Below are 23,617 nucleotides of genomic sequence, written 5' to 3' on the forward strand. Positions count from 1 at the left end.
TTTATACCCCTTGGAACTATACTATCGGTAGCTGCATTCATGTATCAGAACTTCAACACGTTATTGTACTTCCCTTCTTCCCTAGTGAAAATTTTTGAACTTTTTGAATGTGTCCAGGTAAGAAATGTAATAAAATTAAAATAAATATAAAATTTAATTTTTATGCAGTTTTATTTGAGGTGCAGTTATGTTTTTAGCATTTTAAAATAAAGGTTAGTAAGTTATAAATTTCACTTAATGTGTTATTTTGTAACTGCTCACCATTATCATGTTGTGTGTAAGTCAGCCCTGTTTGCATACATTTAATGAAATTTGATGATTGTTGGTTAGAAAATTTGATAATGGTGCCAAAAAAATGGTTTGTAAATCTTTTAGTTATTTATTTATTTATAATCTTTCATTTTTTTATTTCTTTGTAATTTTAAATTTTATGTTTTTATGTTATTCATGGTAAGGGTTATTTGCTTATGACTACTATCAGCTTGTTTTTAGGAAAAAAAATTTCAATTCTATATTTTGTTTCTAGGTTTCCTATGGATGAAGAAGAATATGTAGAATTTAGCAAAGTAACGCAAGACCGCATAATTTCAACGAAAGCAGAAGTGGCAACGGTAAGCTGGTGCAAGGCTCCTGAAAAATATTAAATACTTACTGGTATTTGAGTCCAAAGTTTTAGTTGTTGCATTTCTGGATTACATATTAGTATTAGACAATTTAGAATTTTATAAATAATAATAATTTTTGGGGATGGGCAAAGGTTTTTATTTGTGTGGTATTTTGAAATAATGAGTGTTAAAACAAATGAGGTAATAAAAGTATTTTATTTAAATTAATATTTATGAACATCGCAATGAATTTTTCAGATCTATGATGTCGGGACAGCTTCTAAAATTATGACGCTCATCCCATCAATATCCAATCAGTATCAGAAGAACAGGGCGACATTTAGTCCGTCTGATGATCTTGTTCTTTCCGATGGAATTTTGTGGGATGTTGCTTCTGGCAAGCAGGTTCATAAGTTCGACAAACTGAACCAGACGCTGAATGGAATTTTCCATCCTAACGGGTTGGAGGTAAATTTCTCTTGCCTTTATATTTATTATTTTTTGAACAATGTTTTAGAGTGATTGTGTTGTATGATTTCATTACTAAGTATTATTTATTGTAACTAATGTTATCCTTTAAATAAGACATGTATAAAAAGTTCACAAATAACATGTAGTAGTTAATATTGTGGTCATTGGTAGCTCATCTGGCTAAGCCTTTACTGAGCATTGCACTTAACCCTATGCAGTGTAGCACGGATATTTCGTTCTTGTCACAGGTAATTCTGCAGAGTCTGCTAAGAGCCAGACAACCGTATCCATACCCAATGCACATAAATGAGTTTTGATTAATAACTAAGAGACAAATAATTGATAAAAGTTCCAGTACTGAATATTTTAATCATGTGACCGGCAATTTGTGGAAAATCTAGGGTTTTCAAGTCATACTTACAGATGGCAGAAACTCTTTTGAATACTATACCCGCTAATTAATGCTATAAATATGTATACTGGAAAAAAAAAAATGCAATAATATCACTAATTACTTAATTAGCAAATTTCTGCGATACTGTCACTTCCAAGCTTGTTTTTACGATTGGCCAATGTTTGTTTATTTGGAAGCTATGGCCATAGTCTGTAATAACACGTGATCACAGTTAAACGATGCTCTCTTCTGTTAGCGATATAGGTATTGAGTGTTGTGAAAATGAGCTTAAAAGATACGGCATTGTTATTTATTTTATATGTATTATATTCACATTGCTTTTGAAAGCATGGATAAATTCAGGTTAAGGGTGATTTTATAGCAAGTTTTGAATATGAAAGTGGGATTTTGGCATTACCAAAATGTTCTCATTTAGCATCTCATTTCATTTTTCCGTGTAAAATTGTAACCGAACGTAACATGTAAAGCCAAAATTGAAAACAAAACCAACTTAAAGATTTAGGTTTTGGTTTGTAAGGAAAGTACTTACATATTGTGACAAGTCTCAGTCATACTTGGCTAAGAAGATGATCATTACTTGCACTTAATAAAAATACTTGCAACAAATTCCATCAGATGTTGCAGGTAGTTAGGTGTAAAGTTCTGTCTATGATTGTTAATTATATTGAAACTGTCAGTGGTGTTGTTTTCAAATAAAAGTTTGAGATGCAAATTTAAAATTTATTCTTCTCCAGTCGAAGATTACATGTATGTTCGACAATTTCACAATATGTATATTAAAGAGTAAAGACTTACTTTTGCTGATCGATCCTCACAGTTCTTTTCCCACACTAAAGAGCAATGAAAATGTTACACTGTAAACACATGAAAACAATTCATAATACCGTGTTACGTAGTCAATCAATGATGAGCGTATTTATATAATTTATACGTTTATGGGGGGGGGGGGGAAATGTTTTTCTCTTGTGTACTAAACTGCATCCTCTGTTTATAAAAGGAGTGTTTTTTTGTGATAACCATAAGGTTTAATTGTTGTATTTGAATGGGTGTTGTTTGTTGCGTGAAGGTAGTGGCCAACACGGAAGTGTGGGATCTGCGTACATTCCACTTGCTGCGCACCGTGCCGGCACTGGACCAGTGCCAGGTGGTGTTCACGCCGCAGGGAGACACCCTCTACACCATCATGATGGAGCACGAGTCGGAGGAGGAGGAGGGCTACGAGACCTCTTTCAAAACCCTCGACGCCTACGACTACTCCAGCATCGGTGCGTTGGCTGCCGGCGCTCTTTGACTCCTGTATCTCGCTGTTGTCTGTTGTGAACGTTAGCTGTTCGTCCCTGGCAGTTGCTGAAATTGTAATCTTTTCCTTGAATAGTGTAACTGCATGATCTGCATCGTAACTGTGTCACTTAAGCCACTTTAGTCCACTGTTAATTACTTACTGCCTCCGGAAGCTTCGTTTAGTTGTAAAACTACCATGTGTTATCGCATAATCGTCGCACATTTTATACTGTTTTGTCTAGAGACGTACGAGACTGTAAAATCCATAAAAAACGAAACAATTAATAACGATTCACTCGCAAACAACTCGATTGGCAGCAAGCGTGCACGATAGCACAACTTACCGCCATGATGGTTCAACAACAACTGTTGCTTCGTTGCCGGAAGCTGCAGGGCTACCTGCCTTGGCAGGCAGCCAACTTGAAAAACTTGGCGCTGCTAGCAAGCAGCGCGGGAAGTTCAAAATTCAAATGTTTCAAACACTATACACTAAATTACACACAATATTTACAAGTCCAAACATATACTAAAATCAAGTTTGAAAAGTAGGGGTGCGATGTTTATGCGAAAAAATATTTTTTTGTTAGTTAAAGTTATTTATAAAAAAAACCATTCATGGAAAGTACGTTTATTTAAATAAAAAATTGGAGTATACAAGAGTACGTCAAACAATTTATATTAATAAGTCATGCAACAAAAACATTTCTTCAACTTTAAATAGAAAAACAAAATCTGTGATGTGAACTAACGCACAACTATTGTCGTAGTACATACCATGAAATAGTGCGGGCCATAAAATGTAGTTAACTCTGCACTCGACAGAGAACGCGCATTTCATCAATCGGTGAGATATCGATATTCGACTACGTGTGCGCGCTCTATACGGGAAGCAACATAACCAAACATCAATGATGCCAACTAGCGTTGGCTGCATCTTCATAAGCAATACACCGCAGTGACGCAGACAAACAGATATATGTTATAACATTTAAAAAGTCTTTAAATGAAAATTTACACATCAGACAACTTCGTATTTCCGTTAATTAAATAAGTAAGTGGTAATGTCTGAATAAATATTATATTTATACTTTAAAATACATCATGTTATACGGAAAAGCTACCTACACTAAGTGCTCGGAATCTAATAGCAGGACCAAAAACATCATGTGATGTTTACACGTTTTTTTAAATCCAAATTTTGACACCCTAAAATATGGGTGCGACGATTATGCGATAAAACAGGGTACACAGTCTAAGAAACCTATAAAGTTTGTTTATATAATAATTAGAACCAAGTTCCTTGTACTATACCATGTGATGCAATCTGCAATATGCTGAACCAACCATCATGTTTCTAGATTTAATACAACTGTAACTTTACAACCATTTTTTTCTTAAAGTCATACGTAGGTTTCTTGGATTTTGTATGAGAGCCATCCAATTGGAATTGGCTTTATTTTAGTCCACTTTATTTTTGCTTCCTGATAAATGTTATGCTCTCTAGAAGTTTCTTTTTCCCCCCAGCCACTATTGATGTCAAGAAGAGTGTCTATGATTTGAGCTGCAACAAGTATGACACTCAGATAGCAGTCGTGGAAAATCAAGGTTTAATAGATGACATCCAGGAGTCTATGGTTCGAATCTACGACGTTGGACGAAGACGGGACGACGAAGACGAAGGGGTGAGTTAACAAAACTATTATCATTATGCTTTGAGTGTATTTGTGTACTATTAGATTATATTTTATGTATTCTAGTTGTAACCTTTCATTTAATCCACTTTTATGGAAATATGCAGTAGAACCTTGCTAGTTTTAACTTATTGGGACCGAGACCAGTTCAAATTGCCAAAATTTGGATCACGGGCATTAATTCACTGTTGAATATAAGCCTAAAGAAGTCAGAAAATCACATATGAATTCCAGTACAGTTTGTATAAAATAATATTGTATGTTATGCACAAGAAATTATTGTGCGATTGAATTGATCTATACTATTACATTGCTTACACAGCAGGCAGTGCAGCGGTCAGCATTGCTTGACTGTTATTTTGGCTATTTTTAGAATTATACTACCTAATCCTCTATTGTTTTTGTATTCAGTTTAGCGCTTAGCTATGACATCTCATCTAGTGAAGTGCACACCTAATTGTCTTAACTCTTAACCTCTGCTGTGCTGATTTACATTTTTGAAATATCAGACAAGAGAAAATATTGTTCGTTGGCATTAAAAGTAGGGATGGGCCGGTCGAATCCTCGAATCCTCGAATCCCACCGAATCTCTAGTATTCGAAAGATTCGAAATTCGAGGGAAAAGATTTGGGATTCGAGGAAAAATATTTAAAAACTTAAATGCTTACAATTTACTTGGCCTGTTCAAGTTTTCCTTGGAACACATCCTATTGAGGTACAGTAGAACCTCGTTAATACGTGATGGTCGGGACCGAGATAATCAAGGATTACCGAATTTCACGGACTAGCGATTAAAAGCCCGGAAGGTCTTGTCAAGCTTCACAGACACCGGCGTGCAGCTGGGTTAAGGCCAAGGTCATGTGACGTATCATCTCCCGAGGCTTACTGCGCCTTGGCAGCAGATGGATAAAAAATAGTAAACTCCCCATTATTCGTGTTAATTTGGACCCGCCGATGCCCGGACAATTGAAATCCTGTAAAAAAAAAAAAACGGATAATCCGTTCACGGTAAGGGCTGGCCGTCTTCGAATTAGTGTCTCGGCTTAAAAAAATACAGCACTGCCTAGCCATTAGTTCACGGTCATTTACAACAGCCGAAGAGAGAAAGATAAGATCGTGCTGACCTTGCACACACACCCCCCCACCCCCGTCCCCTTCGTACACCCGAATGCCAGACAGACACGTCACTCGCCAGGCGCCTGCAGTGCGTTGGCGGGTGGAAACAAACAAAGGGAGACGGGAAGCAGAAGTCAGGACATCCCCCTTAAGTTTAAAGAGTGACAAATGTGACAGCTGAAAGGGGGGCGACACAAAGGGTCGGTACAAACAGTGGCAGAGTTTGGAGCCTAGATGGCTTGCAGTGTTTGCCGGCCACCGCGTGACGTTAATTTTAAGGGCTGACAATTTTTACTTCTCTTTTTTTTCTGCTCTTTTAAATCGTTCCGGATTATCCGATTCCCGAATTAGCACGTCACGGATTAACGAGGTTCTACTGTACTGTACTTTTAATTCGTTATTATATAAAAAAATTATGAAGCATGTACTGATTGGGAAACTTACTTTATATTCATGAACATGGATGCATTGTCGCTACATTGGCATTAAATAAGGCATAAATCACAGATGTATTCTCAGAATATGCTAAAAAATAAAATACAGCACATTTAGGATATAGACTAGTAATATGAATCTTGTTTTTTTTAATAACTTTACCGAGAAATCTGTTACTTAGTAATCAGCAATAATGCCGACTTTCATCACAAGTTACGGTCACACATGTAGTAATAACAATGAAATAATGAATGACAAAAATTAATACATTATACAATTATTATTTTAATCGCGATTCAATTTTAAATATTCTGATACACGTTCTATTTAAGAATTTTTTTAGGACCAAGTTTGGTTTGTGTAGAGTACCAACGTTATAATATGTATTAAATGAGAATTCCACGATGGCCAACCAATGAATTTGTTAGCCAATCATTTTGAGCAACACAAAAAATAACTAATATTAATATAAAGAATTTTAATGGGTAAACTAGAGAAAACACCCCGTCACTTTTAACTTCGGGCATATTAATCACTATGCTTTAGTGAGGCTTAAATTTAAAAGACGCACAACAATATTTCTTATGGCCTAAAACCATTGAAGCCAAGATGGCGCCTTTCAGTTTCCATTAAATATTTCAGGAAAGCGTTTATCTTGATTTGGGACTTTAAACAAATGTCAAGTTGGTAACTACAAAATATTGTTCCATCGGATGTTGAATTTCATTTTCCGATTTCCGTGGATACATGAATCACTGTACTCACAGATAATGCCTGAATGCCTTAAATCCACCAAGTCGGATTCTACAGCAATTGATGAAGTGACCAGATTCTTACGTGATCCTACAATTAACCCAGTTTGCATGTTCACCCAGGCTACATAAACTGTCTCAAAAAGATTTGTGTTCACCACCTGCGACAGTGTTCTCTGAACGTTTGTTCAGCACTGCAGGAAACATATGTGACCAAAAACGGAATCGTCTTGATCCAGACCGTGTCAAAATCCTTGTTTTTTTTTTTTAAATAAAAATTTAAAGGGTTAAATAATTTTGCATAATGTTTAATTTTTTCTCTTAACTTATAAATTATTTTATAATTAACCCTTGAGATCTGGATTCGGATTCGAGGGGTGGATTCGAGGTACTGTTTGGGATTCAAATTCGAGATTCGGATTCGGGAAAAATGGGATTCGACCCATCACTAATTAAAAGTCAAACTTGAAGAAGAATTGAAATTTCTTAACAAAAGTGAAAGTAAATTAGCAGCCGAATTCAGTGTTGGAAAAGCAACATTGGTGATTGGAAGAAAAAAAGAGACAAAATTGATAAGTTTTGACTAACATCTAATGATAAGACAATTGTAGAACGGCATACATCTAAAGTGTGCGGTTATAAAAACTTAGATGAAGCATCGTTAGTTTGGATTTCTCAGGGAAGACAAAGAGCAGGGTGGCCAGCCAATCGGGAAATACGGGAAATAGCCAGGATTTCTTAAAAAAACCAGGAATACCTGGAATCAACCAGGAATTTTTATTAGAACCGGGAATTTTTTTTATGAAGTAACGATCACAATAACATACGGCTGTTAAATGAGCACGTTCACCACCCGTCAAAGCACAACAGTATGCTCGTGAGCTAAATTTTGTGAAAGTTAATTTGTTCATATTGCATTTAAAAACTTTTGTAGTACGTAAGAAACCGTTAACAATTCAGACTTCCATACTTATTATGTTTCTGTATTCAAAAGCAACAGCATTTTGGCTGAAAATGTTGTTGTAGGATGGTAGTAATTTCTTGCACGGCATGTTGGTAGCACTAGTTTTGTATGTATATTTGTTTTTACTTTGCGCTCATGTTGTTGCGTCACGGTATCACGGATACTTTTCTCGAGTTTTTTTAAAAGTTTAGTTGTGCGGGACGTTGTTTTGAATCTTTTAATGTTTTAATCTAACATGTAATTGGCGCAGACTATCAAAATGTCAACGAGTTCGGTCACCACATACAATGACAAATGTACGGAAGAGTTTGAATGGGTGGAGAAAGATCCAAAGTGCGGGACAAACGCTATTTGCAATTTCTGTAATGTTAAAATCTATATCGGTAGCATGGATGGGAAGAACAGCATTAGCCAGCCACGCAAGAGGGGCAAAACACGTGCGTTTGGTGTCAAGTAATTTTTGTAGAGATGGGTCGAGTCTTGGTTTATCGAGTCGAGCCGAGCCGAGTTGGGTCAGACTGACTTGACTCGAAAACCGAGTCACATATTTTATCAAGTTCGAGACTCGAAACACGTTTCGAGTTAAGTACCAGCATCGTGACATTATAGCACTTTATTATAGGTTGTCTTAACGTTTTTGCCAAATCATTAATACAGCAAGAAATGATAATGACCTTTAAACAAAACAAATCCCGTGCAAACCTAACCTTGCCCGCTACCGTGCTACGGCGCTATAATAGGTACAAGTGCAACTAAACCTAGGCCTACCTTCATTTATGAACGTGACGTCGTAACGTGATTTTGTCGATAGTGGCGACAGTTTATAGGACAAAATTATGTCACATGACCATTTTATATAAAGAAAATACTTGGAAAACAGCGTGCACTGTTTTCATTTTGTTTTTCATCCTGTGCTTACTTAAAATACGGTACCGCATTTGTTTACAAAATACGTCAATGGATTTTCACTGAAGAAAAATTTGTTGCAAAACGCACATATATTAATAATCATCACGTTTATCGTGCCCCGTTTATAATAACTCGTATAAACAAGAGATTTCCGTAACCTAAACATAAAAACATAAAATAATTATATTGTAATATTTAGTAAATAACACCAAGCCGTGATGCGTGAAAATGGCTGCGTGTTAGGCCAACCAGCCTTGCATTTTGGAACTAAATTTAGCTGTGATCCGCTACGCAGCGCTGCGTGTCAATAACGTTTAGGATAAAATTACTTTCTTTTTGTTTGAATAAAATATAATAATAACAACGCTCATGCATTTTATTTGGCAATCAGTTACTGATCGCCAAATCAAATGCATGAAATATTTATTTAAAAACATATTCATATTCTTGTAGTTGTAACAAGTTCCGGGCGAATAATCTTGCCGCGGAAAGTGTATTTACATTGAGAATGTGACAATGTGACAAGGCCTATATCCCTTGAGCTGTTTGTTCATGTGGGGATCTGCCGGTGGATCGGAAAAAAAAAAGTTACGTAACTCGGGAAGCCTTCTTTTCACAGACGAAAGAGCCAAACTCCCGATCGTACATCTTCGTTTTTGTTTGTTCAATGTAAATAAATATGGCGTTGTTGATAAAAGGAAATACTATAAACAAGGCAACAGTATTTATTTGTACGCCGCCATATTTTTCGTTTGCAGTGTGTCCGTGAATGTTTATTTTGGACAACTCATGATAACTATGGTCAATAAGGTTAGGTTAGCTACATTATAAATACTTTAAAACATTGTGGACGGTTGATTTGGTTAGGATAGCTACATTAAAGATACTGTGAAATCATGTTGAAATAAAGCTTAGTTTTTTATATTTAAATAACATAATGATTTGAATTAATCATTTAAAATATTTAAATAACATAATGATTTGCTAATTAATCATTTAAAATATTTAAATAATGCAGATGCATCTTGGATACACAATTTTTATATCAATGGGTGTAGTAATATTTTATTTATCATATTCGACGCAAAAAATTATAAAATTATGAAACTCGAACTGACTCGACCTCTTCAAAAATTTTGTGACTCGAACTCGACTCGACTCGAAATATGAATTGCTAAACTCGGCTCGACTCGACTCGAAGCCAAAAAACCTCAACTCGTCCATCTCTAAATTTTTGTGATGTGAGATTATAAATTTTTTGTTGGTGGTAGGTTTTGTTTCAAGCAAGTTCATTGATTTAATTTTTAAGCCTATAGTTAAGTTGTCTATTGTTTAACGGCAATAAAACATCATATTGTGTGTGCTTTGTGTAACAAAAATGCAAATTGTATGCAAATATTGATAAAAACCACCCTTGAAAAAACCTGGAAAAAACCAGGAATTTTATTATCCCAGAAGAGTGGCCACCCTGAAGAGGCTCCCTTATTTGTGGTCTGTTAATTCAGGAAAAAGCCCAAGAGTTGAATAAACTTATGAATAGTAAACCTAATTTTACTGCAAGTAATGGATATTCAGACCAATGGAAAAGGAGGCACGCTGAATACATTAGTTTTAGATTAATGGTCAGTCACTGTCACATCATCCAGCTGCATTAGCCTGCATTTTTAAATTTGTCGACATTATTTCAAATTAAAAATACTCACCACAAGAAGTGTACAACTGCGATGAAACTGAAATAATTTTAAGCAATTTCCAAAATAGATCCTTTCTGCAAAGACATTTTAATGCACCTGGTTGCAAGATGAGCAAGGTGTGCATGACAAGTCAGTGGGAAATGAAAAAAACCCCAGACCTTTCAAAAACATAAATATCAACTCAATTTCCGTGTTCTACACTCATATAAAAAAAAGTTTGGATGGCAAGTGAATTATTCAAGGACTGATTTCATAATCAGTTAGTCCCTGCTGTAATAAAATTCAATAAAGAAAAAGGTTTTCCGACAAGGGCATTTACTTGTTCTTGATAACATTCCAGCGCACAGATGAATTTGTCAATGGAGATAGCAGGTGCTCCAAAACATAAACTGTGCGTATAAAAATTGCATCTCAGACCTCTGATTGAGAACGATGGCACTTATTTCAGCAGTCTCATCTTTAAAAAGGTCAATATTAAATATGTGATCCACAGGGTGGTTGAAGCATGAAAAAATGTTAAACAGTTAATAAGAAAATCGTGGTCAAAGTTATGGCCCACCTTAACGTACCGAACACCGAACAAATTAATGAGCGTGCAGATGTTCTACATCCTGTGAAACAAATTCCTGGGTGTGATGGGACAAAAGAAATTAACTTGGAGGAGTGGTTAGAAATTGATACAGAAGACCATCAAATTAATACAGATGAGGAAATTGTTTCTCTTGTTGCACGGGATTCTGATGAAGAATCAGATGCAGCTGATAAAGTAACCAACACATCCGCTCATATCCCACTCTGGCATTAGAAACAGCCCTGAAGTACATAGAACAGAATGCTAGCACCACAACTGTGGACGTCATGTTTACAAGTCGATGGAGTAACATTGCATCATCTGCTATGTTTGATTTGTTACGCCAACTCAAATCGACTGTTTTTGTGCAAAAGGACAACCAGAGAAGGGTATTTCAGCACAGTATTATCTTTGTACTGCAAATTGATCATTTAAAAATATCTCAAAATATCTTTATCATTCAATTATCTGTAAAATATACTACATATTTAAAAAAACTGAATATGAATTTGTTTTGATATTTAGGTACTCATTTCAGAACATTTGTAATTTTAAATTTTTACTGTTTTCGGTTTGGATTATCCAGGTTTTCGGACTGATGGGTGTGGACTGTATTTTTAAAACACAATATTGTCCTCTACTAGAACCAAATTCCAAAATAATATGGACAAATTCACATGCCTAACATCATGTTGACATTGCGCACGTCGTGTTTCACATCATGTGTATGTTGTGCTGTGCAGGAGGAAGAGGAAGACGACGATGAAGAAGGCAGTGAAGGAAGTGCGTCTGCATCCGACGACGACCAACAAGACGGTACGTGATGCTTAGCCTAACCATAACTGCTTCACTTGTAGGATTTTATTTTATTACCTTAAAAAATGGGCTGATAAAAATTTGTAAATGAAGTACAGCCTATAATGATGATGTCCTCCTACATGTACAGGTAAACACATTTACTTTTGTAATAAGTAGACCTGTGCATATATTTGTATGTTCAAATTCAATAGTTTGTTATTCATATTTGATTCAACTTCAAATACTAACACCTCGAAATAAGAATATTCAATTGGTTATGAATATTTGACATAGCTATACATTGAGAGTTTGTAGTATACTAACATTCATAAATAAGAAAGGTAATATTAAATGGTGAATAGTGGTAAAACAGAAATAGCAGCAAAATTTGTCAATACACTTCCAAACACAAAATGCAGTGAAATTATCATCAATTATGTACCTCATTTTGTCAATTAAATTTTTATTTTTTGCGTTTATTGCAAAGTTTAAAATACCGTGTTTTCTCGCATAATCGTCGCACATTTTATTCTAAAATCAAGTTTGAAATTTAGGGGTGAATTGATTATGCGGGGGGGGGGGGGGGGGGGGGGGGGGGGGTAATTTGTTAGATAAAGTTCTTCATAAAAACAAAACCCGTTCATGGAAAGTACGTTTAATTAAAAAAAAGTGGAGTATACAACAATTTATATTAATAATTCATTAAACAAACCTTCCTTCAACTTTAAATAGAAAAACCAAACTCTGACGCGAACGCAAGCCACTTGAATCTATGAAGTGAACTAACGCGTAACTTGCCACGAAAGAGTGTGGGCCGTCAAATGTAGTTAACTCGGCACCTGACGGAGAGCGCGCGATGCATGCTAACCGGGGAGATATCGATATTTGACTACGTAAGCGCGCTCTATGCGTGAAACAACATAACCAAACACGAATGATGCCAACTAGCGCTGGCTACATGTTTACAAAGTGGTAAACCGCGGCGACGCAGACGATAAGAAAAAGGAAATAACTTTTAAAAATGTCTTTAAAAGAAAATTTACACGTCGGACAACTTCGTATTTCCGTTAATTAAATAAGTAAGTTGTAATGTCCGAATAAATATTAGATTTCTACTTTAAAATACATAGTTTTATACGGAAAATATATATACACTGGTACACAGCGGTGACACAGACGATCAGATAAAGATAATTACGTTTAAAAACGTCTTTAAAAGAAAATTTACACTTCAGACAACTTCGTATTTCCGTAAATTAAATAAATAAGTGATAATTTCCGAATAAATATTAGATTTCTACTTTAAAATACATCATTTTATACGGAAAAGATACCTACACAAAGCGCTCGGCATCTAATAGCGGGGCCAAAAACATCCTTCGACGTTTGCGCGAGAATTTTTTTATCCTAATTTTGACGGCCAAAAATATAAGTGCGACGATTATGTGAGTGCGATGATTACGCGATAAAAGAGGGTAATACTTACTAATTAAAATCATTTTTTAGTTGAAATGTATGTTTTTTTTCCAAAGTAAAGTAAATATAAGTAGTCTATAGCTAACACATACAGAAATGGCTGAAGATCTTCAGAGAACATCACCAAAGAATATGTAAGTATAAAGACTTTGGGATTTTAACATTGCATTTTTATTACCAAATATAAACCATAAATCTCAGAATCAGATAGTGCATTAAAAAAATAGGCTGTAATTTTTTAAACTTTCTCTCTAACTAAGGAGCATTACAGAAGTATATTGAATGTTTAGTTGCAGTTGTTTTGTTAAACTTACTCGTATCAATTTTATGAAATATTATTTTTATGTATTATTTGTACATAGATTGTTAAAGCAGTTCATCATTGTAATTGTGCTTAATATGTACTTATAAGCTGTTACATTAAAATTTATCAAAGTTGTTTTACTTTTTAAAACATGTATAAATTGTAGTTAGAATTGTTTTCATGCTATAGTTGGGGTCCTACAAATCTTAATTTAACATTTTATGGTGTGATTATTTCAACAGTGAGTAATATTTGTTGTTAAATACTGAGCAGTTCTTTTGAAGGGAGTAATAATTTTGTTAGTTCATGTTTATTTAAAAATTTGTTTACTTTCTCTCTTTCTTCTATTTTACCCCTTACATTATACTTAATAGTCGAGGTTTGAATTGTCAAGATAATTAAACAACCAATGTTAGGGTTTGAATGGTCTTGAAATCCCTAACTTCATATTTTATATTTACCGTATTGGTCCGAAATTGGCCGACCTTTTTTGCCAGTTTTGTCAACCTTGAAATCTAGAGTCGGCCTATAATGGGGCACTAGCCAAAATAGTATAATTAAACACATACATTTCAAGGAGAATCACTTATGGCATAAAAATGTTATCAGATATACAATTCATTGACCTAAAATTACGGCGTACTTACGTAAAATTAGTAATTTTTCCAACATAGAAATTTAGTAAACACACTTAACCCCAATAACGTATCATATTTCAGTTAAGTACACAGATATGGTCACTTGTAGCACATAGCTTTTAAAAGCTCGGTCTGGTTATTTACGAACTGTATTTAACAGGCTGCGGTAATTTTATTTGCTTATAAAAAGGTGGTATTTACAGTAAACAGTAAAAACAGCAATTTTGCTGTACGGTTATTTACCGTAGTATGCTTTATGTACTCTTCTACCACAGGAAAAACAAAATGGCACCAGTGTTGGAAACTTGTAGTTGCGACACGAATAAACAAATACCGGTACATACCAACAGTAACAAGAACAATAAAACCTATTTGCAATATTGGCTGTTTTAAGGTTGATTCATAACATTTTACATGAAACCATTTTGGTTTTTTACGTCAAAATTAAACGTAACGGTAAATGTTTTTACATCACAATTTCTATGAACTTCGAAACTTTAGCCATTGCCTTGTAAAATGTTGGCACCACTACAAAAGAATGTAAAGATAAACGGAAATATGAACTCTCAAAAATTTTTGTCTGTTCAATAAATACTCTCTTGGGTAGTTGAAGTGTTACTGTCGTAATATGCTGCTGATAATCATTTTAGTTGGTTAAAATTTATTTTTCCCTGATTTTGAGTGTGCTGTAGAAGGGGTCGGCCTATCTTCGGACTAAAACGGTAACAATGGTGTAGAGAAAATTGTGACTATTTTCTTAAGTAATTGAAGTGAAGGAAGTTAGTTCCTTGTGTAGCATGTTTCACACACAAAAAAAAATCTTCCTGGAATATCAAGTTTTGTTGTCAAGTTTAATGCAATTAGAAAGATAACTGTTCAAATAATCTTCAGATATTCAAATTCAGAAATAAACTTCATTAACTGTTATGCAAGAGCAATTAGTTAATAGTTTGAATAATTTCAGTGATTCGTTATTTTTCACGATTTTGTGTTGAATGTTTATCGCCTATCAATTTAAAATACGTAATTTTTTTTTATACTTTTTATGGTGTCATATGTTCAGAAAGACTGCAAACTGGTAGAGAAAGATAAGCGGAAATATGTCTAAAACCTTATTTAAGGTTGCAGTAGCAGAATACTAAATACGTCACAAATGTGAAGTTAAATAATTAGTTTTTTTTTTTTATCATTCATGTAATGGTATAATTGGTACCTTATATTCAGTGATTAGCTCTGCCCAAATTTTAGGGGTTTTTCTTTCTTTCCACCGACATGAACGGAAGAATGGTTCAGTGTATTTCCGTTATGTTTTCAGATGCCAGAGAAGCAGGAGATGATGATGCAAATCGGAATAACTCTGCAGATCAGGCGTCAGACGCGAATGCTTCAGACTCCGACTCTGAAGGTTCAGAAGTCATAATCTCGCTCTCTGACGTCTCGCTAGATAACGACTCCTTCAATATGTATGATGTATGAATGATACTGCGTGGTGATGTCAATGTTCCAGAATTTTTTAAGCAACACAGGTTGATTTGAAAGGAAAGTTTTAATAATTCTCTTTACAGACAGTTTTATTTTCTAAGAATTTTCATTTGATATTACATTTATCACGTTTCATGTTGGAGAAGTGGATAAACTTATCTGTATCAGAACAATTACATAATACAACCATGAAATTGTGATACAAACGTGATGCAAGCAATTTATTCCAGAATGCTACATATTGTGTTTCCCATTACTCTGTGCTCGAGAATAAATTTTGTACATTAGTGAGCTAGCTAATTGGGAAAAAAAATGATTTATAAAAACTTGTAAATTTATTTAAATACATGCTAAAAAAAATAATTTAATTTCTTGTGGTACTGTAGGTGGTAAATTTTTTAAAATACACTGTGAAAATTTCTTTGATATTATTTTTTGTGATATTGTATTTATACTATGTGTATTTTGCAAACTGTTGAACATTGGTTGCTTGGAATAGCCTAATTATAAATAAGTGTTTAAAAAATATTTAGAACATAATACTAATGATGCTGATGCTGCTGCTAGTATCTAGGTACACATGTTAACATGAATATATCATGAACATGCTATGATAATGATCACAACATATGACAGCACAAACAATGTTAAACAGAGGAAATAAAGCATGTGTTTAACGTTAAGAGTAAAGCCCGCTGCACACGGTACAATATTCCTTACAATATTGTAAGCTAGGAATCTTACTGGCTCTACTACTAGTTTCTTCACTCGAATTCAAACAGGATACTAGTAGCTGTACGAGCTGGGCTACTGGTTTTGCGTAATAGACTGAATCCTATTTTCGTTGCTTGGTGTGTTCCAATATTTAAGGAGTGGCCAATCAGAACTCACGAAAACAGAAATGAGGGGTTGTTTACACTTTTAAGCGCGCATGTCGTGATAAACATGGACGGAAAGAAGTAGAATAGTGACCAACTCCTCGTTTTAATAAATGCATATAAAGAAGAGCCTTGTTTGTATGCAGTAAAAAATGTGAATTATCATAATAAAAATTTGTTGTGGAGAATATTCTCTTAACAAAACTAGTAAGGCAGCTAGAATCGTGTGCAGCAGAAACTTCCAGCGCACCTAGTGTTTCAGCTTGTAGCCTACACAGTACAGAAACCAGTAAGCATTCTAATAAGCAAACTAGTAGAAATTATTGTACCGTGTGCAGTGGGCTTAACTCAAATGGACTTGTGTAAGGGGTCCTTTTTCTTCTTGACACGACTAGTTGTCAACTGGAGGAGGGAGGGATGTATGATTGGTGAGGCTGGGTTGGGGGAGGAGGGTTGAGATAGGTTTGTGATTTCTGCACTTGTTGCTTACTGTTCATGTTGTTGGGGAAGTAGAAGGTGGTAGTTCCCATTATTAGACTCGTGTAGTTCCTTTTATCTCTACACACTGTGTCCTGGTGTCTACCGGAGACTCAGAATGGGACCTGCCACTCAGTGCCTAACGAGGCGAGGCTCGTCACCTCAGCGGGAGATGACACAATAATTTCGGAACTCCCATCACCATCACGTGAGTTTCCTAGATAAATCATCCAATCTTATGTTCTCTTACAATTGAATATACTGTAAAACACTATATTACAAACCTAACTAGGCTTGTATTAACCAAACTATTATAAAATTAAATCATACATTTTATATAATTAAAAAAATTAAAAAAAAAAAAATTATTTCAAACTTTCATACAATTTTAGGATGGGAAGGCCACACCAGTGGCTCAAAAAATAATAATTTTTACTGCATAACACTCAAAAGTATGCAAGACTGAAGATTTTTAAGGGTTTTTCGCGAATCTACAATGAGCCAAAGAAATGGTATAAATATTATTACAAATTAAATTTCATGGATTCTTTTCATCATTCTGCGAAATTTGTATTAACCATCCTTTACCTGTAACTGTTTACCCTTCGAATAATAAGTTTGTATTACATAATACTCATATTTAAAAAATTACCACTATAACCCCTAAGCAATTTCTAAATACAGTAGAACCCGTTTATAGTGAACCCACCTATAATGAATTCCCGTCTCAGTCCCGGCAAAATGATGTGAGGTTATGTATTAATTTATTGGATATAGCGCACAACTTTTGTCAATGTTCATACGTTTTCCCGTGTACTACGAACAAATTTTGCCGACATAATGCACATTTATCTAAAATATTTTCATATAATTACAAGTTTTTTCACAAAACGTCTATTCTGGATCACATTGAAGTTTTTCTCCGCAATACGCTACTCGATTGTCCACTGTTCATATTATAAACAAGTTGTATACGAGTGGCCTCGGTAGGCTTCGTGTAGCCAAAAATGGTGATCAGTTGGGTGAAAATAAAAAATTGTTTTCCCTGCATAGTTAAAGAATTGGCGAACGTGTGTACATTTAATATGTTATCAAAATTAAACACATTACCGCCACACAAATACGTATGTACATTATAGCAGCAAATTCAATATTTTTACGTCTCATTTTTATTATTCACGTTTCTGACATTCTGATCGAGTAAGGTTCGTAAGACTACCACTAGATAGAACTCTGTGGACTAAATTTTTCCATAGAAGGTGAGAAAATTTCGTTCCAGCTTTAGCAACTGCGACACTAAATGATACGTAGTGATCTTTGATGCGCCAGACTCGTTATTTTTTGTTTATTTACTTTTGACGGTAAAAAGAATTTTGTTTTCTTAAGCTGCAAATGTGCTTCAATAAGAAATACGTACATAAAAAAAAAGGTGAAAAACGCGGTAAAAACGTAAGGCATTATCTGTGCGAGATAAACTGGACATTATTGAAAAGGTAGACTCCAACTCCACTGTCCCGCACATGTTAATAGCAAAGGAACTGGGAATTGCAACATCCACATTAAGTACAATATTATAAAAGCTGAACAATCTTCTTTCTCAAGCAGCGATAACGTCACAGAGTATTAAATGCCCGAAAAAAGGATAATACGCCGTTTTCCAAGAACCATTAGGTAATAGAAAGTGTAGTTCATTAAAAATATTATCTTCATTTGCTCTTAAAACTGTTGCTTTGAGTATTTTCATTCGTTCTTTTCTTGGCTTAGGCCTATGTGTAGTTAAGATTTTGCTTTTAAGGATGTATTGCCAATATAAAAGTTTTCCCAGATATAAAGTTTCCCCTCTATAGTGAACATATAAACTACTCCCTTCAGATTCGTTATAACAGGGTTCTACTGTATTGTGGAAATACTTTGTATTAGAGTTTTATTCATGAGGTTTCACTAAATGTGCCTCACATTTCTGGCATTTGCCAAAGTGTTGATCCAGCCACTTGGTCAGAAATATTAAGGTAGACGCTAACAAATTTACCTTAGTTTTTTTGTCTAACTGTGGAAAAACACACTTACAACAGTGGTTGTCAGACTGGTAATAAAAACAATGCATCATTTTGACTAACAAGATAATTATGAACTGAATCTCTGACAGTATCCATCCTACAATTTTATTTAACATAAATTATGTAGTCCCAATCCCATGTGTAACTGGACTGAAGGTAGGAAAGAAGGCTGTTTCAATTCCTGACTTGAATCAATGCCAGTAACACACTACGTCAAGGTTTGTATTTTACCGCAACTGTACAGCATTTCAAACTACATATTAATAGTTAGATATGATTCTCTAGCCACTTTAATTTTGCCTACAAAATGGTATTTTATAGCCACAAATACGCATTCAAGAAACACACAAATAGATAATAATATTATAGTCACTTTGTTATACGTCTTCACTAGCACCAAGAACTGCTTCACTGTATGCGAGATCCCAATAGTGTTCCACGGAGTGCTTCTTGAAGTGTTCCCGAGCCAACTTCTCTGTCGGGCACACTTTGAACTTCATCTCACCAAAGTTCCTCTCTTTGATCGTCCCCTGGAACACAATGTAGCCGGTGCTGGTTAGATGCTAGGCAACTCACGACTAGTCACGGTAGTGGAAAGCAGTAACACAGCAGGAGATTTATAACAATCAAACCAAAGACTTGATCACAGATATACAGTTACTGCTAACAACTATTAATCTTGCTGATACAAAGTCTGCTACAAAACTAGCATTTTGCGATGTTTATCATTTAACTCTGGCTTTCAATGACATCGGTGTCTCAATCAGAATCTTGATTGTAAGTTACGGTGTTTTATTCGCATAACCGTTGCACTGTTATTTTAGGGTGTCAAAATTTCTGACAAGCATTGCATGATAAAGCATGTGCAACAGCAATTGGTTTTCAAGTGATGTTAAAACTACATAAATTTAAGATGTTCGATATAAACTTATGTACTTAAGACACAGGCCCTATACTTATATTCCAACAAAAGAAAGCATAAACAATTTAATTATTGTTTCCAAGCTGCCGGAACTTAAATTATATACAGTACTTAATAGAATGGTTCTCAAATTACATACCCAACCATAAATGATAAATATACATAGTAATATGGCAGATTCAATTTTCTAAGTGCCTTTATAGATTATTATTGAAATATAAGCAACTTATTAAATTACTAGAAAATATTTAAATTGTATTCACAGGCACTTTTATATTTTAAGATTCATAATTTTTATTTTATTTTAAAATTATTAAGCTACTATATCTCACATGTTGCTCACCATAACATAATTGCTGAGAATAAAGTTCCATTTCATTAACTAATTGTGGAACAGTTTATTAATTTTTTTTTTTTAATAGGTAGACCTATAAATTCTAACAAAATTAAATACAACATAATTAAAGAATTAAAAAAGTGAATAATAAGTGAATGAAACCCTCTTTTTTTATACTCTCAACATTTTCAGCTAGTCAAAGCTTGTGCATGAGCATGTTTTAACAACATACTTTGCTTGTTATTATATTTTATTCAATGCAAGTATATTTTCAGTGAACCCGAATAGTGTTTTCTGCACCTTTGTACATTGGATAAACCTTTTATTTGGCATAATGTCATTCCTGGCATCACGAAACAATGGTGAATGGAATCTACACACCTTGCCAGCCTGCTGATGACCCCAAATATTAAAGTTGGCCATCTCGACATGTACAGAGTTACGTCACATAAATACAATTTCAGAATCGGGTAGGGTCATGTCTGAGAACCACCTAATTGTACCAGGGCTTTAAATAGTTTTAGACCGACAAAAAACAATGCTTGAACTCTTACAAATAAATGATAAAAAAAATATTTTTTCATCAGTATTGAGAGCCAGTTAAGTATGCAATTAACAATCTGTGATATGAACTAAATTTACTTACATTATCTATCCCATAACACTATTGACACACAAGAGAAGATAAACATCTCATCTTGATCATCGTGCACTGAAATTAGAATAATTCTTTTGAACAGCATTTTGGCAAAATTAAATTTTTCACAAACTACAACTACCTATTTCCCAATGTAGTAGCTCGTCTGTACGAACTAAACCCGGAAAGAAGATTCTTGGAATTTATACCATAAAATTGGTCGGAAGCTGTATATGATTTTCAATCAAAAGAAAATTGAAAAAACAAAATTAGGTAAAATTAACGTCTTGTAAGCAACATCTCAATAAATCGGGTGCCCTTTGTAAGTATTTAAAATCATATTCACTTTGCGTCTAAGCCTAAAACTTTCTGTAAACTAACACCACCGCCATACTGACATGCAAATGCCCAAGGAAAATAAAGGTATTCAATTGTTTTGTTTTATCAACCGCCCATTTTTAATATGGCAGTGGTTGTAAAATTAATCAAAGTTGACGAAACTACTTTAAAACAGAACTGCCACCAATTCGCAAATTATGAAAACTGGTCTTTTGTTATTTGAAACAAAATTCTAATTTCATAAAAAATCTGAGTTTGACATATCCTGTAAAACTAGCAGACTCATATATCTGCGAGTGATGAAATTCCCGGCGATAACAAGTAATTCAAGCATGATTCCAGGTTTTTTCCCCGACGACGAAAATTCATGCATTTTCCCCAAAATTCAAGACTGAAGATGTACGTTATTTTTTTCCCGTGTAAGTGTTGCCAATAAACTTATTTTCCCATACTAAAGGATTTATTATAAAGTTGAATCTTTTTTTATATCAAATTTTTAACTGATTAGCACTCTACAAGCTTCAGTATTTGGCTAGTTCCAACAGTTATGTTCGCCTTCTATACAAAATAAAATCTCCATAATATCTACTTTGGCATTCTTGAGCATAAGGTACAGTTGTGACATTGTACTAGCAATAAGTAATAGTGCTGTGCTAATTACCTGTGTCTGATATTTTTATATGAAATATGTAAATATTTGGTTCAAAACTGACGTAAATAAGTTATGAAAAATATTTGGGAAATAACACAACTTTCAGCTAAAAATAACACCACTTTGTGACATTACATAAAAAAACCAAATGCATGTGTCTATGAATTACTAAATTACCTACTAGAATGGAAATAACATAACCTAGCTTACTGCAAAATATCCATGTAAAAGTGAAAAATGAATAGAACTTAAGCAAGTACATCTTAACAGTATAAAAAGTATTACAACATTTGTAATGTGTAATTTAAATTACAAAAAAATATTTATCTATAATAATTAATTTTGTGTTTACCTGAGGTTACATGATTTTGAAAGCTAGTTTTAATACTCACTCACTAATTACCAAGGCCCTTTCAGATTTGCTGACAGGTGTCACACCGTGTTTAGTAATTGTTTTAGTTTTAAATTTATAAATGATTTCTGGTGCTTTTTTTTTTTCTGTCATCAAAACATGTGCAGTCTGGTTTTTCATTTTATATATTTTGTTTTATGTTAATCATATAGGCCTTACTTAAAAATCCAGCCCACACATTGAAGAAATAACAAATAAATATATTTTACTTGAAAAAACTTCAATTTTATCTCCTTCCCAAGAGACAGTTACCTACTAATATAAATTTTATTTATTTAAATTGTAACATGCCCACCAACAGCCGTAGGTTTAATTGGTGGGCACAACACAAACAATAATGCACATAACATACAATAACATAAAAGATGAATGTTCACTGCATGTGTGTGGATACCCCCTGCATTGGTACCGAGAGCACCCAAGCAACTACCTGGGGTGGGAACCCCAGCAGTAGGCATCACCGCAAAAGTCCAACATACGGGAGGTAAGTAGGCACACAGAACCAGTGACCAGTTCCTGGCAAAACAGTTAGTTATACATATATAAGATAAAAACTAGATGCTAGAGATGATATGCCTTAGATTACAAAAGAAACAGTTTTTATTATACAATAATATAAAAAGAAATAAAGTAAAAGATATTACAATTGAAACAAAGAAAATATCATTCAAAATTTGTTGTAGTTATTGACAAGTCTGTAAATAAGATCAAAGATCATTGTTGTTTAGCACTGTACATAGAGTAGATTTCTGATGGTATTGAATTGAGGGATTCTCAATCCCGTATTTTCGATCATGTACTGACATTTTATTTTTGAACAGTAGCAATTATTTACATTACAATTACAATAGAGGAACAGATTAACTGCGGAGAACACGCGAAACACATCTTAACGGCTACTAACTCACAGCCGCTATATTATTATTACCACTATTTTTAATTAACTCTTTAGAATTCTATCTTTATTAATCTGTAGAAGCCGGTAATTTCCGAAATTACTGGAAATAAATTCTGTGTTGCATTGTTCACAAAAGGGGATACAGGTACATCAAAATAAATAGTGTAACAATAATAATGCCATTTTGATTGATGCACATGGTTGTATCAATTGCTATTGATTGATCACAAACTATTGAATGCATGCTATCGAACTTGTATGTAAACATGCAGGAATACGTTTTTTTCCCCCTTGTTTAACTCCATGTTTAAGTAAAATGCTCAGGATTTCACAAAAAGAACCAAACAAAATACAAATTTCTTGATATTAAATGTTTTAGCGTTTTTTGAGATGTCTAAATGTCAAT

General features: G+C 34.1%; 2 protein-coding genes across 5 annotated transcripts in view; one reads left to right on the plus strand and one right to left on the minus strand.

The window, feature by feature from the left end:
* The window catches only part of LOC134535892 (protein mahjong), an 88,139-nt gene extending 72,116 nt beyond the window's left edge, over positions 1-16,023 (plus strand). For all 3 annotated transcript variants that reach the window (XM_063375239.1, XM_063375241.1, XM_063375240.1), the window contains exons 25-30: positions 527-611; positions 864-1,073; positions 2,558-2,756; positions 4,297-4,454; positions 11,648-11,720; positions 15,436-16,023. In XM_063375239.1, the coding sequence (XP_063231309.1) occupies positions 527-611; positions 864-1,073; positions 2,558-2,756; positions 4,297-4,454; positions 11,648-11,720; positions 15,436-15,596 (886 nt within the window). In that variant the 3' untranslated portion in view covers positions 15,597-16,023. The remainder of the gene's footprint in view (positions 1-526; positions 612-863; positions 1,074-2,557; positions 2,757-4,296; positions 4,455-11,647; positions 11,721-15,435) is intronic.
* Positions 16,024-19,218: 3,195 nt separating this feature from the next.
* LOC134535893 (U4/U6 small nuclear ribonucleoprotein Prp3) overlaps positions 19,219-23,617 on the minus strand; it is a 43,939-nt gene continuing 39,540 nt past the window's right edge. For both annotated transcript variants that reach the window (XM_063375242.1, XM_063375243.1), the window contains one exon: positions 19,219-19,544. In XM_063375242.1, coding sequence (XP_063231312.1) covers positions 19,392-19,544 — 153 coding nt within the window. In that variant the 3' untranslated portion in view covers positions 19,219-19,391. The remainder of the gene's footprint in view (positions 19,545-23,617) is intronic.

Source organism: Bacillus rossius, chromosome 10 (genome assembly GCF_032445375.1).
Source record: "Bacillus rossius redtenbacheri isolate Brsri chromosome 10, Brsri_v3, whole genome shotgun sequence".
Taxonomy (NCBI): domain Eukaryota; kingdom Metazoa; phylum Arthropoda; class Insecta; order Phasmatodea; family Bacillidae; genus Bacillus; species Bacillus rossius.